General features: G+C 35.9%; 2 protein-coding genes and 1 long non-coding RNA gene across 3 annotated transcripts in view; all 3 read left to right on the top strand.

The window, feature by feature from the left end:
* The window catches only part of LOC134668824 (uncharacterized), a 197,160-nt gene that overhangs the window by 47,208 nt on the left and 133,812 nt on the right, over positions 1–16,140 (top strand). The window lies entirely within an intron of this gene.
* Positions 60–5,565, top strand: LOC134668853 (uncharacterized). The gene is made up of 2 exons (XR_010098837.1): positions 60–125; positions 3,875–5,565. It is a non-coding gene; the product is annotated as an uncharacterized LOC134668853 (long non-coding RNA).
* LOC134668814 (CYFIP-related Rac1 interactor B) overlaps positions 8,759–16,140 on the top strand; it is a 60,664-nt gene continuing 53,282 nt past the window's right edge. The window contains exon 1 of the mRNA XM_063526268.1: positions 8,759–9,357. Within this exon, the coding sequence (XP_063382338.1) occupies positions 9,043–9,357 (315 nt within the window). The 5' untranslated portion in view covers positions 8,759–9,042. The remainder of the gene's footprint in view (positions 9,358–16,140) is intronic.

Consider the following 16,140-nt stretch of genomic DNA (forward strand, 5'->3'; position numbering starts at 1 on the left):
TTGACAATAGAGGCGTGCTCAGATATTTGTGAGCACCTTGGCCGCTCCGATATATCTGATGGCAACTTTCATAGGTACTAGTTCGTTTTTTTTTAGCATTAGAAAAAGACTACGCGATCTTGATAGTGAGGATGTTAAGTGCAAACACCTTTTTTTTCTTGATTAAAGCATGAAACTTGGCACAGTTGTTTCTTATATCAAATAAAGCCGATTTCGATCGGTAGCCCGAAGGAGCCCCCCCTCTGGGGCCCGAGAGGGGGGGTCTAAGTACCGCTCCGCCCGGCTTCATTCTTAAAATTCTAACAGGCCCCGTTAAGCTAATAGGTCATATTTGGTATCAATTTCGGATAAATCAATAACGTAGAATTCATTTCTGATATAAAAAAATTGCAATTTGTAGAAAAAAAATTAAAAAAAATTAAAAAATCTAATTTTTCAAGTGTAATATTTATTTTTTATTTAGTATCAAAATTAAACTGCCTGGTTTTTCTACATATAAAAAATATGACAATAAAGCCTATTTAATGCAGATTTTAAAAACGTAACTTTTCCTTACCTTTATTATAAGAAAATTGCATAAAAAAAATCTTATATCGTCTCGCGCGGTGAATATCTTTTTACCGACATCGGCATCGTTATGGACAACATCCGAAGTACACACTCTGGAGACCGATTAAATGTATTGTTTGTTGTTGTAGATCCTTTATAGATCCTATTATAAAGATAGAAAAGTGTACAAATACTATTTTTTATGTGTCGTTCAGTAAAAAAAGGGACCTAGGAATAAATTATCATAGAGCCTCGCGTTTGTATAGAAGCATACTCGTATTTAATTAGTGTAAACCACTCCATGGACTCCATGGTCGCTATTCTCAATGAATAAGAAGTAAACTGTAAGTATTATTAAATATTTTTATTACATTATACCACACTTTAATTTTGCGACTTGTGTATTAAAAAATACAATTCCTTCCCCCGGCACATGAATGCGTACATTTCATCATTCACGTATATAATATATGTCAGTTTCAACCATATTCTGGCCACAGCAGGGTTGTCAGAACAGTTTGGAAACAGTCATCTGCTCCTTGCTTCCATTCCCAAGAAGACAGACTGAGCAAGTTTAAAGAGGAACTAACGTCTGACCCCCAAGCCCCAAAAATATAATTCTATCCTGATAAGGCTGCTTCTGTTTCAATAGTCTATTCAAGTAAAGAATTATTTCAGGCATTTTTTATTATTATTTAGCAACGGCTTTATCAGTAAGGTATTCACTTTACAAGGCTATTTCACATATCATCATATGAAGTTATAATAAACTTTTGGCGAATGTTATTTATTAAATTTACTGATATTGCTCTATCCTGTAGGAGCTTGAATCCTTGTATCGGCCAAGCTAAAAAGGGTCTATGCTTAGATCTCACTTTTATACACCATATATTAAATGGGGAACCCGGTTCAAATCCTAGAAGGCATATATTTGTGTTTATCGTGAAAGCTTGTTCCTGAATTACCTATGGATGTTTTGAGTGTATTTTCAAATACATATTATCATATATATATCATCTAGTCTTATTATCACAAGTCTTATTGAGCTTACAGTATTACAAGGTCGATCGAGAGAATGCTTGGAATACGAGTAAGACTCCTGGTGTTTCAGAGCCCGATAGAAATAAGAGTTAAATTTACCATGATGATAAGCTTCACTTATAACCACTGATATTTTAGTGAAACTCATTTCTTTAGCACTAGGTAAATCAATTTGAGACACTGTGTTGACAAAACTTCGAAGAGTTATAAGTCCTTATTTATGCCATCGCGAAATTGTGTAGAGAAACATGTTATAAGTAATGTTCCTCGTGAGGTTCCGAATACTCCAAGAACCATGAAGAGTCCGATTCATTTCATATGATGGCCCTAGTTGCAGATGCTGTAAAACAGTCATTGCAAGGTATTGATAAGCACAGTAGACATAGACGATGTAGTTATAGCAGCTAGACTAGATTCATGCGTACGAATATTTCCCCAACTACAGGATTTGTGGGCTCACGTTGACACAGTGGAAAACTCAATTATATCACATGTCACTCCATTGCATCCACAATAGGCCAGGGAATTCTATTTTTAAGCCAATAAAATTATCTATTCTGTAAGCTACTTAACTAAACTCTTTTATTTACCCTGAAAGAGTTGAAGTCTTACCCCTGTTTCGAGCATTCAGCTGAAAGGGTAGAAAAAGTGAGTTCGAAACATGGAACCTGTTCAGAGTTCAGCCATGCTACTACAAGGATCCAAGCTCTTACAAGATGGAGCAATAGCGGTGGCTAAAAGCATTCCCCTAAAATACTAAAATGAGATATTATATGTTCGGTAATAAGTGCAATATTGAAGAAGACAAGTTACACCGGGATATTGAAATGAAGAGTTGTATAATGTTATACCTGTTCAAAAGGGAGCCGTATAAATGCCTCATTACGCGCAGTGTACCGTGTGGTTGATGTTTGGGATCAGACATTAGTTCGTCGTCAAACTTGCTCAGTCCGTCTTCTTGGGAATGGAAGCAAGGAGCAGATGACTGTTTCCAAACTGTTCTGACAACCCTGCTGTGGCCAGAATATGGTTGAAACTGACATATATACGTGAATTATGAAATGTATCCATTCATGTGTCGGGGGAAGGAATTGCATTAATACACAAGACGCAACATGTGTGGTATAATGTAATAAGTAAGCAGATTAAATAATACTTATAGTTTACTTCTTATTAATAGGGAATATTACGCAAAACTCTGCGTAGGTAGCGCCACTACCACTATCTGTCAATCACTAACAATCTGGGGGTCTGCCGCGAAACAAGAAAATCGAAGTTTCGTTGTCTAATCCCTCTATCACTCTTGCATATTCGATAAAGAGGCAGATAACTTAATTTCGATTTTCGCTTTTACCGATAGGCCCTGGTTAACAAACCGCCTTGATGCATCAATGTCATATTTTATTGTCTGTGAAAACTTGTCAAAAAACAGTTTAAGGTACAGTACGTATAAGTTAGTTTATGAATTTACTAGAGTCGGTAGTGCTGCACTTTGGCGGCAGAACATTGCAGTAATATCCCCTATTGAGAACAGCGACCATGGAGTCCATGGAGTGGTTGGCACTAACTAAATACCTACGAGTATGCTTCTATACAAACGCGAGGCTCTGTGATAATTTTTTCCAAGGTCCCTTTTTTCACTGAACGACACATAAGAAAATATTTGTACGCTTTTCTATCTTTATCTATCTACAACAATAAACAATACTTTTAATCGGTCTCCAGAGTGTGTACTTCGGATGTTGTCTATATCGATTCCGATGTCGGTAAAAAGATATTCACCGGCGCGAGACGATATAAGTTTTTTTTATGCAATTTCCTCTTAATGAAGATATGTAAAAGTTATGTTTTTAAAATCTGCATTAAATAGGCTTTATCATCATATTTTTTATATGTAGAAAAACCAGGCAGTTTAATTCTGACAATAAATAAGAAACAAAAATTAAACTTGAAAAATTAGATATTTTGAGTTTTTTTTTATTTTTTTCTACAAATTGCTAATTTTTTATACCAGGAATGAATTCTACGTTATTGATTTATCCGAAATTGATACCAAATATGACCTATTAGCTAAACGGGGCCTGTTAGAATTTTAAGAATGAAGCCGGGCGAGCGGTACTTTGACCCCCCCCCCCCCTCTCCGGCCCCAGAGGGGGGGCTCCTTCGGGCTACCGATCGAAATCGGCTTGGTTTGATATAAGGAACAACTGTGCCAAGTTTCATGCTTTAATCAAGAAAAAAAAGGTTCGACCTTTTTTTGTCACTTAGAACCCTAGCTATGAAGTGTCTTTTAATTGGAAAACGCTTTTTATAAATCAGTAACTATTACTTATGAAAGCAAAATAATGTAAATAATCGTATATGATTCATGATGGTTACATATTTGCCGTGACTTATTTTACAAAAGTGTTTTTCAATAAAAAGACACGTCAAGATTGTTTACCTTTTTTCTAATGCTAAAAAACCGAACTATATAAGTTCATAATAGTTACAGTAATTCGCAAAAAGATAACGAGGCCTGCTAAGGCCGTAGCCTTAATAAATATAACTATAACATGTTAGACATTAAAGTTGTAAATTTTTATCGAATGTTAGACTGATCTTTAAAAAATATACGATCATTAAGATATTTGTAAATTTCATAGAAAATCTTTTTTAAGAGTAGAATTTCATTTTAACCTTATTGTAAGGTAGAAGCCGATGTGTAAAATTTTCTATTTGATCTTCTATTGAGCAAACATAATTTAATTGAATACTCATTGCCATAAGTGCTACGGGTTACGCTCGTAGCGCATAGCCACGGATTCGCCGTATGTAGCGCGTAGTCGCTACGAACAGTGTACCCAACAGTCGAGTTCTTGGCCTTAATGTGTTAACCATAGGTATAGCAATATCAAGAGTTCTGAACTAGAGACTAGTGCCATTGCTAAAGGGTTACACAACATAATTACTTAATATTAGAAAATCAAATCGAAAATTATGATATTTCATGGGCTGCCACCCTATCTAAAAGCAGCTGACCTACCAATGACGAGGAAATGACTAGCAATCAAAAATTCCGTGTCATAAAAAGAATTGATTATAATATGTACTAATCTATGGTAATAAAATAAAATAAAAAAACTTGCCAAGAAAAACCATCACTACTTGCTTCATGCATATTGCCACTGGTCGGACAGCTGCTTAAGAAAGTAGTATCATTCTCTGTCCACTTTACTCCTAATTATTTCATACTTTAACAGGGGCTTGAAATAATGTATGCTTTAGATTTACTAATACAAAAAGGCAGTCAGATCACTAGTTGGAAAATATCATGGTTTATATTGGTAGCTTGGCTGTGGATAGATGAAATGTGTTTCTTACAAAATTCACTAAGGCCCACTTGCACCATTCCACTAACCCGGGTTAACCGGTTAAACCTGGCGTTACCATGGTGTTCAGTACAATTTGACACCGGGTTAACGGTTTAACCGCTTAACCTCGGGTTAGTTGGATGGTGCAAGTGGACGTAATGCAATGGCGAAACAGTGGTTAACCGAGCTTCTAAGGGTGCAAGGTTACCATGCTTAATTCTCAGGAGTCTAAATTTTATTCTCTTTGCCACTAAAGCCTCAAGGGGTTAATTAAGCCAATAATAACTGTAATAATTTATTAATATATACAACACAACTGTTAATCAAACTACGACATACAAAATAATTAATCTGAGACATACATTATCTCAACAATAATTTTATTAAATTAATGTTACGAATGTACACACCTACTTACGGGGATAGAATTAAGTAATATACCTCAATTTGCTCACGGACTTGCTTAACGACGGAATCTGTGTAGCTAAATGTAAAATGATAAGGATTTTGTAAATATTGTGTATGTAGAAAAGAAAATCTTATTTGTAAATTAAATTCATATGTTTAATGGCAATGTGTCGATGTAATACACTTATGATGATAAATAAATATGGTAAAATAACTTTTCACTTTCCTTTCCATCATTCATTATTTTAACATACCTATCTAATTATAACATAGTAAATATTTTACTAGTTTCTATGTATTGACATAATTATAAATATACAGTGTGGAAGTCTAATACGGGCAAATCTCTTAACGGTGGTTAGTATAGGACAAAGTAAAGGTAATTAAATAACATTTACTTAAAGTTGCAACAGTAATTTTGTCCATACAAAATAATTCAGCCCGCAATGTAATGCAAACACACTCACGTTAAACGCTCGTTGACAGTTACTTTCAAAAACTCCTATTGCGTATGTAATGTCATTAACTGTCATGAGTGGGTAAATAATAAATAAGTATGATGTTTTTTATCTGACGAAATTACTACCTAGTTTAAAATCAAATTACATCAAAAAATCTTATTAAAGCAATCATTTATTTTAATAACGACCCATTGAAATTACAACTGAAATGTACTGAAGTTGCTGAAATACTTACCTAAAGAAAACCAACTAAAAGAGTAAACTAAAAAACACAATTTACAACAACACAAATTCTGAGAAACCTGAGTTTAGTTTTGCCCCCTCCACCCTTCCAGTTACGGGCAATCCTTCGCGAGCTCGCTGTATCGCGTTTACAATAATTACTTGAGCGTTTCTTGGTACAACCCGATGAGGGAAACGCTCTCTGTAAACAGCTAGCGCTCGATGACCATTTTGTAGTGTTTTACCGTAAATTAAAATCATGTCCATTAATTCAGGAGCAATAAAGGTTGTTAAACGAGGCATTTTTATAACATACGATTACTTTTGAATCGAAAGACTGACATTGTCAAATGAAAGTTGAGATAAAATAAGAAACTTGCAATTCCACCAAAGAGTTTGCCACGTTTTCACACAATGTACCAAGTTTTGTGGTGTTTAAACGGTTTAGTTAATTCTCGAAATAATTTTGGTAATAACTGTACAACTATTAGGCGGGCCGTATGCTTATTTTCCGCCATCCTGGTATAAAAAATCAGGCAAATTAATACTCCACAATAATCACTTACAAAAAAAAAGTATGAGATACTGATATTAAATGAATTTTCAAAAAAGGTGTGCTATCAAAGGTGCTTGTCTATTGCTCATTAAAAATAATCACGTCAAGTGCTGTCATCGTGACTGATTAAAATGAAGTCAGTTTCTTGTTGATAAACATGATAAATAAATAAGATTTAATATCTTTTAACACGCCTAGTAGTACTTTTATCTACCAAAATAACTACAAAACATTAAACGCAGTGTAATGCTAACATGTATTGTGAATATTCCTCCAGACAGGTAAGTTTGTAAATGCTATTGTTGTATTGCTAATGAACATTTGACTTTTCGGTACCGCAACCATGTTTACAGTACATTGCTGCTGAGAATTTTTTTTTAAATTAATTATGGGGTCGTAATGAACTGCAACTTAAAAAAACCATTTACTTCATGATTACACTAATGAATACTATGTCCGATTTAATTTATCGCCCGTATAAGACTTCCACACTGTATAATGTAACATAATTATTACTTTAAATAAACTACAGAATTGAGTAAAACTAACCAGTACAAAACTCAGTTAAACTCTTCCGCTTGATATTTTCCCACTTCATTTGGAAGGCACAGTCTCTTTTTAGTAGTAGTAGTAATCACTTCATTGTACACAACACATCATCATCATCATCATCATCTCAGCCTATATATGTCCCACTGCTGAGCACAGGCCTCCTCTCGGGCCTTCATTGTACACAACACAGGTTTACAAAAATAAATTACAGTAATGGAAGTACAAAGGCGAACTTATCCCTACAAGGGATCTCTTCCAGCTAACCTTCGAGAAGCAAAATCAGGGAATCTTTGTCAGGGATGATACAAAATTTCCTGAATATTGAATTGTTTTCATTAGCCCATTTTAATGTAGTGCACTCCCCGTCCCCCCCAGTGTTGCCAACTCGGATTTTGAAAAAAAATAATGCCAAAGTTTTTTTAAATATGCTAAAATGTCACTTGAGTTTAGACATTTAAAATAATATGGTGTCTAAAAATATTCAGTAAAAAACAGTTCATTGTCTGATCAAATCTGCAAAACGTAACTCGAAATATGTCAAATCCACGAAAACATCAGAGGTCAATTTAACTGAATTTATTTGCTATTTTAAAAAAATTACATATATTAGTCCATCGACGTCCATCCGCCCACAAAAGTCAAAATTCATGTGAAAATATGAACCACATAAGGCGATGGCGCATATTCTTGCTGCCAAATTAGTGCAAATTTGGCTCAGACTAAATTATGCTAAAAAATATGCCAGATGCTAAATGGAAAATTTTGGTGCCAAAGCGAGTGAAAATATGCCAGATCTGGCATCATTTATGCCAAGTTGGCAACACTGGTCCCCCCAACAATCCGGATTACAGCGGCCTTGGGATTAGCGAGAGTTCGGATTTGCGAGTCTTATAGGAAACATTACCCGGGTCGTATAAAACATAATTATCGTTTTTATGAAGCAACGGCTAAGATTATAGTATGACTGATTGGTAAAACATCGCTTGTACTAATGTACTTGAATTTCGTGTTGCTTCTTCTGCCATCCTGTCTCGGAACACTTACACTTCACTTGATCACTTATGAATTCTTATATTACCAAAGTTGTTGAAAAACGAAGAATGAAGAAAGAAATAAAGAAACTCATAAACAAAACTCAAATCATACTCAAACATTCAAATAACAAAACCAACAAAACAAGGCAATTGACATTGACACTATTGACAGTCTAGTTTTTTTTTATTTTTTTTTATGGATACGATTTTTTTAAGCCAGCGCATTCTAGTGTATTAAATATGCGAAACAAAGAATATAATACTCATGCGAAGTGTGAGATTTAATTGAATTCGCGAGTTATTCATGCCTTCGCGATTTGTTTTCCATTTTTTGTGTCGGGTTAAAGAGAACTTGCGAAACAAAAGCCATAACACACTATCGCACCGCAACGCGGACTTGGTGCGCCGAAGCCATAAGTGAGAGCGTGAAAGAGATATATCTTCTTCTTGACTTTGGTGCGGTACGGTAGTGTGTTAGGGCTATAATGTCGATGGCATCGGCTCAATGGCATTAAAAAGAATTGCTGACAACACTGGCGAAAATGTCTGTTTGACAAACAATTGACAGTTGACACTTCGTCCTGCCTTCTGTCTGAGGACGGTGGTTTGGTTTCGTTTGTCGCAGTCGGGCTGGGCTGGGTCGCTGTGTTCTGTGTTCGCGTAGTCTTTGGGCGTGTTAAATATATTTTGATAAATCGAAGGACTGTGAATTTTGTATAAAAACGTTATATAATAAAACAAAGAATAAAAGTGTATAATTTTCAAACAGAAGTGCTCTTCCTAGAACAGTTATCATAGGCGATGATACCTTTGCCACTGATGAGTAATATTTAATAGTACAGTGAATTATTTTTATATAAACAAAAATGGGGAAGTTGTTGAGTCTTTTGGCCCGTGACGACTCGAATTGTTGTTCGTCGCCGCGCTACGATATCTTTTTGGATTTCGAGAACGCTGCGCCCACGGAAACGGAGAAGGAAGTGTACGAGGAAGTTCAGAGAGTTTTGCTGGAGTCTGAGAAGATTTTGGAGGAGATACAGTGTTATAAGGGTGCTGGGAAGGAGATACGAGAGGCAATAGCGGATCCGTCGAGGATTTCTCAGGAGCGAGCCTGGCGCGCGGTCAAACCGCTGGTGGATAAGCTGCTGAGATGCTACAACCACTCTGTGGAGCTACAGCGGGTAAGTTACCATTTAATATATTTAAAAAGAGAAAACCTTTTTACTACTGGCTGGCGAAGCTAGTTTATAAGATTGGGTCGGGATCCTGGTAATGCATTCAACCAACTGGTAATGAAAGGTTTTTATAACTTTTCCTTTAAAAGTTTTTATGTAGGCATTTATGTTAAATGTTATATACATATGTAAGTCTTAAAGGCGTTTCCATACATGTTCGCACACTTTAAAAAAACCATGAATACCCTCGCCTCCTTGTTGCATTCAAAGTTGTGACATAGTAAAAGGTTCTTGTTATTGCTGAGTGTATTACATTAGTTGTGTATTACCTAACCCGAGATTCTTACTATGGTTGGTAATGGCTGAAAATTTATGTTATATATTATGTGAAGTAAAATCAATGTTAATAAGTGTTCCGTGAACAAAGTTTTGTACGGAACACTAAAAATGAACAAGAATTGTAAATATCCACTGCCTGTATGAGTTATTTTCATTTTTCATTTATACCTAACATTGTAGTTATTGATTAATACAAAATAAACAGTGATCCAACAGCACTGTGCTAGATAAAAATATTATAATTGCAATTCAATTTAAAAAACGGATAATTTTCCAGTTGTGTATCTGTTCTTTTTTTTGTCATAACATTATCTCTATATAACAGTTGTCTTTTATTATGAATCATGGAATATTTGCTAGCTTATCTTTACTAATCATTATCATTTAGATAGTATAAACATCATTATAAACTTTAATAATTAGCAATAGGACCGCCTGTTGCCAACTTCATTAACTCTGAAAGTCTGTTTCTGACTTATACTTACTTAATTATTTCTATATTCAATTACACAAACGGGTCTACCGCGATATAATTTCATTGTTTTTACCTTTAATTCCGACGTTTCAGCTGAGTTGCACCGGCTGTGGTCACGGAAAGACTGACGTCCCAACAGTCAGTCAGTCTTTCCGTGACCACAGCTGGTGCAACTCAGCTGAAACGTCGGAATTAAAGGTAAAAACAATGAAAATATCGCGGTAGACCCGTTTGTGTAATTGAATATGTGTACAAAACGCGAGAGTTTAAAGTGTTAATTATTTCTTATGTCTAAATAAATGAAATAGCATAGTTTTAAAGTATGCATCCTTTTGATGCGCCATATCTTATCACATGCTTATCAGTTTGATTACATTCTGTCAAGTGATAAGTTCTTTCACAGATAACACAACCAAACAAAAGATTCTTAACATGTGTACATACTTCTTGTATGTGTATATACACATACAATGCGATAAGGCAACTACTGTCACAAGTGTCACAGGATCTTCAAGACCAAAGGCCTGGCCAGCCATATGAGGGTCCAAGGAATCGCAATGAGCCATTAGGGTCGCCAGCAACGAAATTGAAACAAAGTTTCGGTTTAGCTTTAGCTAGTTTAGCAGATTATGTTTCGGCCGAATGTTCAATTCGGCCAAAAACTGCTGAATCGCCGAAACTAATTTAATTTGTCGGTCGACCGAAATTTCTGTTACGGCAAATTATAGCACAAAAATAATATTCCGGCCGAAGGTTCGGCCTGCAGCTCAAAGCTAGGTTCTAAGTAAGTAAGTCTTCTTATATCCGAAAGTTAGAAACATTTGCAAAGAAATTCCCTCAATTTTTATACAACTTTTATGCATATTACCTACACCCATGTACTTACGGGCGATACCTATGAGTCATAAGTAAGCAGAAATTAGGCTCCATTCACCATTACTCCGGCGTTTTTCGTAAAAAATAAAACAGGTTTGATTGATTTCATTTTCTTTTGGCCGATAATCACTGTTTTTTCAACCCAACCAATGGTAGGCAATTTATAAAATAGAATAAAGAATAAAAACATTTATTGGCGACAGTCACTATGGCACGAACAACAAAAGGTAGAGAAAAACAAAAATTGTGTATATAAATATTTACGGTATCTTATTTACCAAGCCATTATTAATAGCATAGCCAAGCAAGCGTTGTGCGTATCTCACCGTGAAGAGCCTCGGTAAAGGTCCGATTAAAATATCCTATCGATCGACCTTTGAAGGTCTGGCCATCATGCAGATAATGGCAATAAATATCTGAACTGTAAATATCTGGGCTCACCTTGAACATAGAAAATCGAAATTTCGTTAGTTGCCTCTTACAGATGTGCCGTGAAAAAGTTTCCAACTAGCGAAGTTTCCACATGGAAATTTTCGGGAGACTTCTCATTCTTCTGTAAGGAAAAGGAACTGTTTCATTTCCAAAATGAAACTTTCCTTTGTTTTATGTAAATTTCTTCTGAAATTTCCGAGAACTTTTAGGAAACTTTCCGCAACTTGCACATCTGCATCTTATTATTATTAAAAAAAAATGTCCACACCCGGCATACAGAACCTCACTGCTTCTTGAACTTGTCGCTAGTTAAAAAAAAAACAGAGTGCTAAAACCCTCACTGTTCGCCGGCCGACCGTTACAATGGGTGCCATTATTTTGGGTTCCATCTCCATTCCTTGTCTACCTGCTACAAAGGTCTTTTTTTTAATTTTGCCAATGGCTACTTTGGAAAATAGGATCTTGCGTGTTATGGCTTTTTCGAGGTGAATTTTTAGTATCACCATAATTATGTACAATATAAAAAATAAACACCATCGCATCTGTCCTTTTGTTATTAGACACGTTATACTCATACGTAAACACCGGTATATATAAATACCGTTGTCCGTTGAAATAGCAACACTACTGTTAAATGCCTTTTCATCCTAAACAGCTGAAGTCGAACTAAAACGTGTCAGTCATTTTTAATAATCCAAGATCATTTCCAACATTTATAGCAATCCAATTTAATAATCCACATAATTATACCTAGAAACATTGGTAGCGTACTGCGTAGTAATATGTATAGTGCCAGCTGGTGTCGACAAAAATATCACCTTTCTTTATATATAATAAGAGCACCGCGAACAAAGTTTTGTACGGTGCTCTAAAAATAACCTTGCTTGAAAGATCGATGGTTATTTTCGGTAATCAATTTGAAATATTTAATTATTACATACTTTATATCATAGGGCCTTTAGCCGTGGCCGTCTGGTCGTAGGACCAGAACCTATTATATTCGGTAAACCAGGTAATCTACGCGGCTCAAACTTCAACATACCTTATGTTATGTTGTATACGAAAGTATTCCAGAAAAAGTTCTCTAACACAACTGAATGCGATATAATATTATCAAACTCGGTCGTCACTTGTCTCATATATATGCTCTGATGATTACGATAATCTTTGTTGACCTCATTTCCGCAATTTTCACGTTAATCATACATTAAACAACAAGATAGGTGATGAGAAGAGACTTGTTTACTCTGTTTTAATGTCATTTTATGTATGCCTATGTTGCACTTCCAAAAAATTTAATTCGACAGTCAGAAAACAGGCAATTGGAAGCTTTCTAAAAAAATTGACATAAATTCCCTACTGAGAAAAACTTATTTATTATGAAGTAAGTGCTCTAAACAATAAACATGGCTTATAATGCTTATGCAGACATACCTACGTAAATAGGAATTACGTAAAAATGATTCGTTTTATGTTACTAATCCTAAAATGTTGGCGGGATACCGCTCTGGACCGATCAAAGTGGCGTGCTCTTGGAAGGCCAAGACTCATTTTGGGTCATCGCACCAACCAAGTAAGTAATACTAAGTAACCCTAAAATGTAGTTTCGAAAATAACTTGAGCTAAAATTAGTACAAAATTAATACCTTTTGTTCTGACAATGACCAGGAAGAAAGGTTGCAATTGAGGAGTCTTTATCCAATTACTGCAATATACGCTTCAGGTCTCTACTGCCCTTTTATTACTACCTAGGCCATTACATTCTTAATGAAGATGGTGCCTTTGATAATGCCTTTCAGTAAAAAACGTAGTGCAAGTTGTTACATTAATATACCTAGGTATAATGACTCCATCGGTATCTAGGTATTATCGATGCTAAGTCGGTTGCATATATAAAATCAAGGTACCTAACAGATTTCAGCAAGGTCCGTTTTATGTTGTCTATAACTAACGCTACGTGGAACGCGGAACTAACGCTAGTGGAGAAAAATGTGACCGGGAATAATGCTACCCGGAACTAACGCGAGTGGGGAAAAATGCGATCGGGAATAATGCTACGCGGAACTAACGCGTTTTGGGCACTGATCTAGCTACTCGTCACTGCATAGTCAAACTAAAAACTGGAATGAAACGAGTGTTGCCTCCCTGTCACACTTGCGTACGAATTTACAAGCGCGACAGAGAGATATCACGTCGAACGTGTTTCGCGGTAGACCCTCTGTCGCCCGCGGTATTTCCGGACCGATAGGACCTTCAAATCTTAATGGAAAGGGCGTAACAGTACTCTCATCTTAAATGTCGCAACATACTTCCCCTCTGGTGTTGTGTTGGTGAACTTGATGATGTTGCAGGTGTCCACGGGCAACGGTAATTGATTACCATCAGACGAATCGTCTACTCGATTGCCTCTTATAATATGAGGCAAACGAGCAGACGATTCGTCTGAGACGAGAGAATCTTTTTAGGGTTCCGTACCCAAAGGGTAAAACGGGACCCTATTACTAAGACTTCGCTGTCCGTCCGTCCGTCCGTCCGTCCGTCCGTCCGTCTGTCACCAGGCTGTATCTCACGAACCGTGATAGCTAGACAGTTGAAATTTTCACAGATGATGTATTTCTGTTGCCGCTATAACAACAAATACTAAAAACAGAATAAAATAAAGATTTAAATGGGGCTCCCATACAACAAACGTGATTTTTGACCAAAGTTAAGCAACGTCGGGAGGGGTCAGTACTTGGATGGGTGACCGTTTTTTTTGCTTTTTTTTGTTTTTGTTTTTTTGCATTATGGTACGGAACCCTTCGTGCGCGAGTCCGACTCGCACTTGCCCGGTTTTTTATGATATATCATAGACTTATATCATAAAAAAGATTGTCAGCATATTTAATGTTAGGTACATGTAGGTTTATTACGTACATAGTCCTATCGACTTTTGAAGACAACATTTGACTTGAATCAGTTCAATCAGTGTAACGCTCCTTAAGTCTGGACTGAAGTGAATCACGTCCACAATCTGCATATCTGAGAACTCTGTCCATCTCAATATTACTTAGAATTCCAAGCATCTCAATCTCGACAACGATACGCTTAAATACAAACTATCTCATTTCTCTCTTTGACTGTTGCAAGTGTTCAGCGTTCAGCCAAGCATACGAAACTCATCAGTTTAACCATATCGTTAATCACTAACGTATGTGTCTAATTATAATTACAAGCTTTTAACTTGCAATGTTTGTTTGTAATATGTTTGTTTAGGTCATATCATGCAAGCTAAATTAGGCTCACTTCCCATTATTCGATTGAGCTGAAACTTCACATAAGTACATGTAAATTAGGTGACAGTGCAATATTAATATGGTACAATCGCGCTGATCTCGTGCTCGTGATGGACACCGGAGGTGGTAAAAGGAACTCTTATGTTAAATAAAATAACGCAACGCATTTTGTTTGGGTTTGTTAGAATTGTATCGATGAGTATTAGTTGACAGTTGAAAGAAAAGTACAGTCGGCGATAAAAGCCTGGTATTGGTACCTTTTGACGCCACAGACGTCAACGCAAAATCGTGACAACGACGCCAAAGACTGCATTTGACGTCGATCGTTAAATTTTACCCTCGTGGCGTCAGTGGCACGGCAAATGGATGCGCCGTTTGGGATTCAAAAGGTTAAAAATCATTTTTTTTAATAAATAACTTATTCAATCCTAACACTGCACATCCGACGGAAAGCGGATTGCAACCCGTAGTAACCCTGCAATCTCTTCACGCTTTAAATGCATGTGACAATCATCCAATAAAATGATCACAACTCGAATAGATCGCGTGAAAATTGTTCGAGTGACGTATATACTTCCTTTGGGGGCAACGGATCCATCAATTTAGTTATTGAATTATTGATATGAGAATTATTGATACAATTAATTTGCTATCGGGGTGCTCATATCAACTGTTTCCTATTTATAGACGTGAACGGAAAGTAGGTATGTAACCTAATTCGCTTGATTACATTTGAGTCACTTGAGTATTTCGTTCATTAAGGTAGGTTCAGTAAGGTTTAGTCCTCATGGCTTCTTTACTGAATATATTACGATAATCACCCAATTACATCAAGTGGGTGAGGTTTAATTACTATTTTATAACAACATTAACATAAAAAGTTACGCCACCGGAACTAACTGAAAAATTCTAATTTTTTAATTACATAAATGCAGATGCATATTATAGGTGATTAGTGTGATTACCTAATTAACTTCACGCTGCTTTGCATGAAGCGCAGTATAATGGAGCTAGATGTGTTGATGGGAGCAATATTAAATATTAGTACCTAGTAGTAGTAGTAGTAAAACACTTTATTGTACAAAAAACAAAACAAAACAGGAAAAATAACATTCATTAGTTTAACTTATATCGAGACACAAATTCGGCGTGATGACGGACGTACTACGTACTGTTATATTATTTTGACATGGAATTGTTAAGTATGACAATAATACAAATTATTTGTTGGTTCAGTTAGATGCATTTCTCAAGTATTCTAGCAACTTTTATTTTATATCTAGCAATATACATGCAGGAAACAAGTACCATCGCCCACACTGGTAACTGTCCAATTGTCCATTGGTGGACCTTATTATAAAAGGCATAAGGTCCACAGATAAACAGTAAAGA

The sequence above is a fragment of the Cydia fagiglandana genome, chromosome 11, assembly GCF_963556715.1.
Source record: "Cydia fagiglandana chromosome 11, ilCydFagi1.1, whole genome shotgun sequence".
Taxonomy (NCBI): Eukaryota; Metazoa; Arthropoda; class Insecta; order Lepidoptera; family Tortricidae; genus Cydia; species Cydia fagiglandana.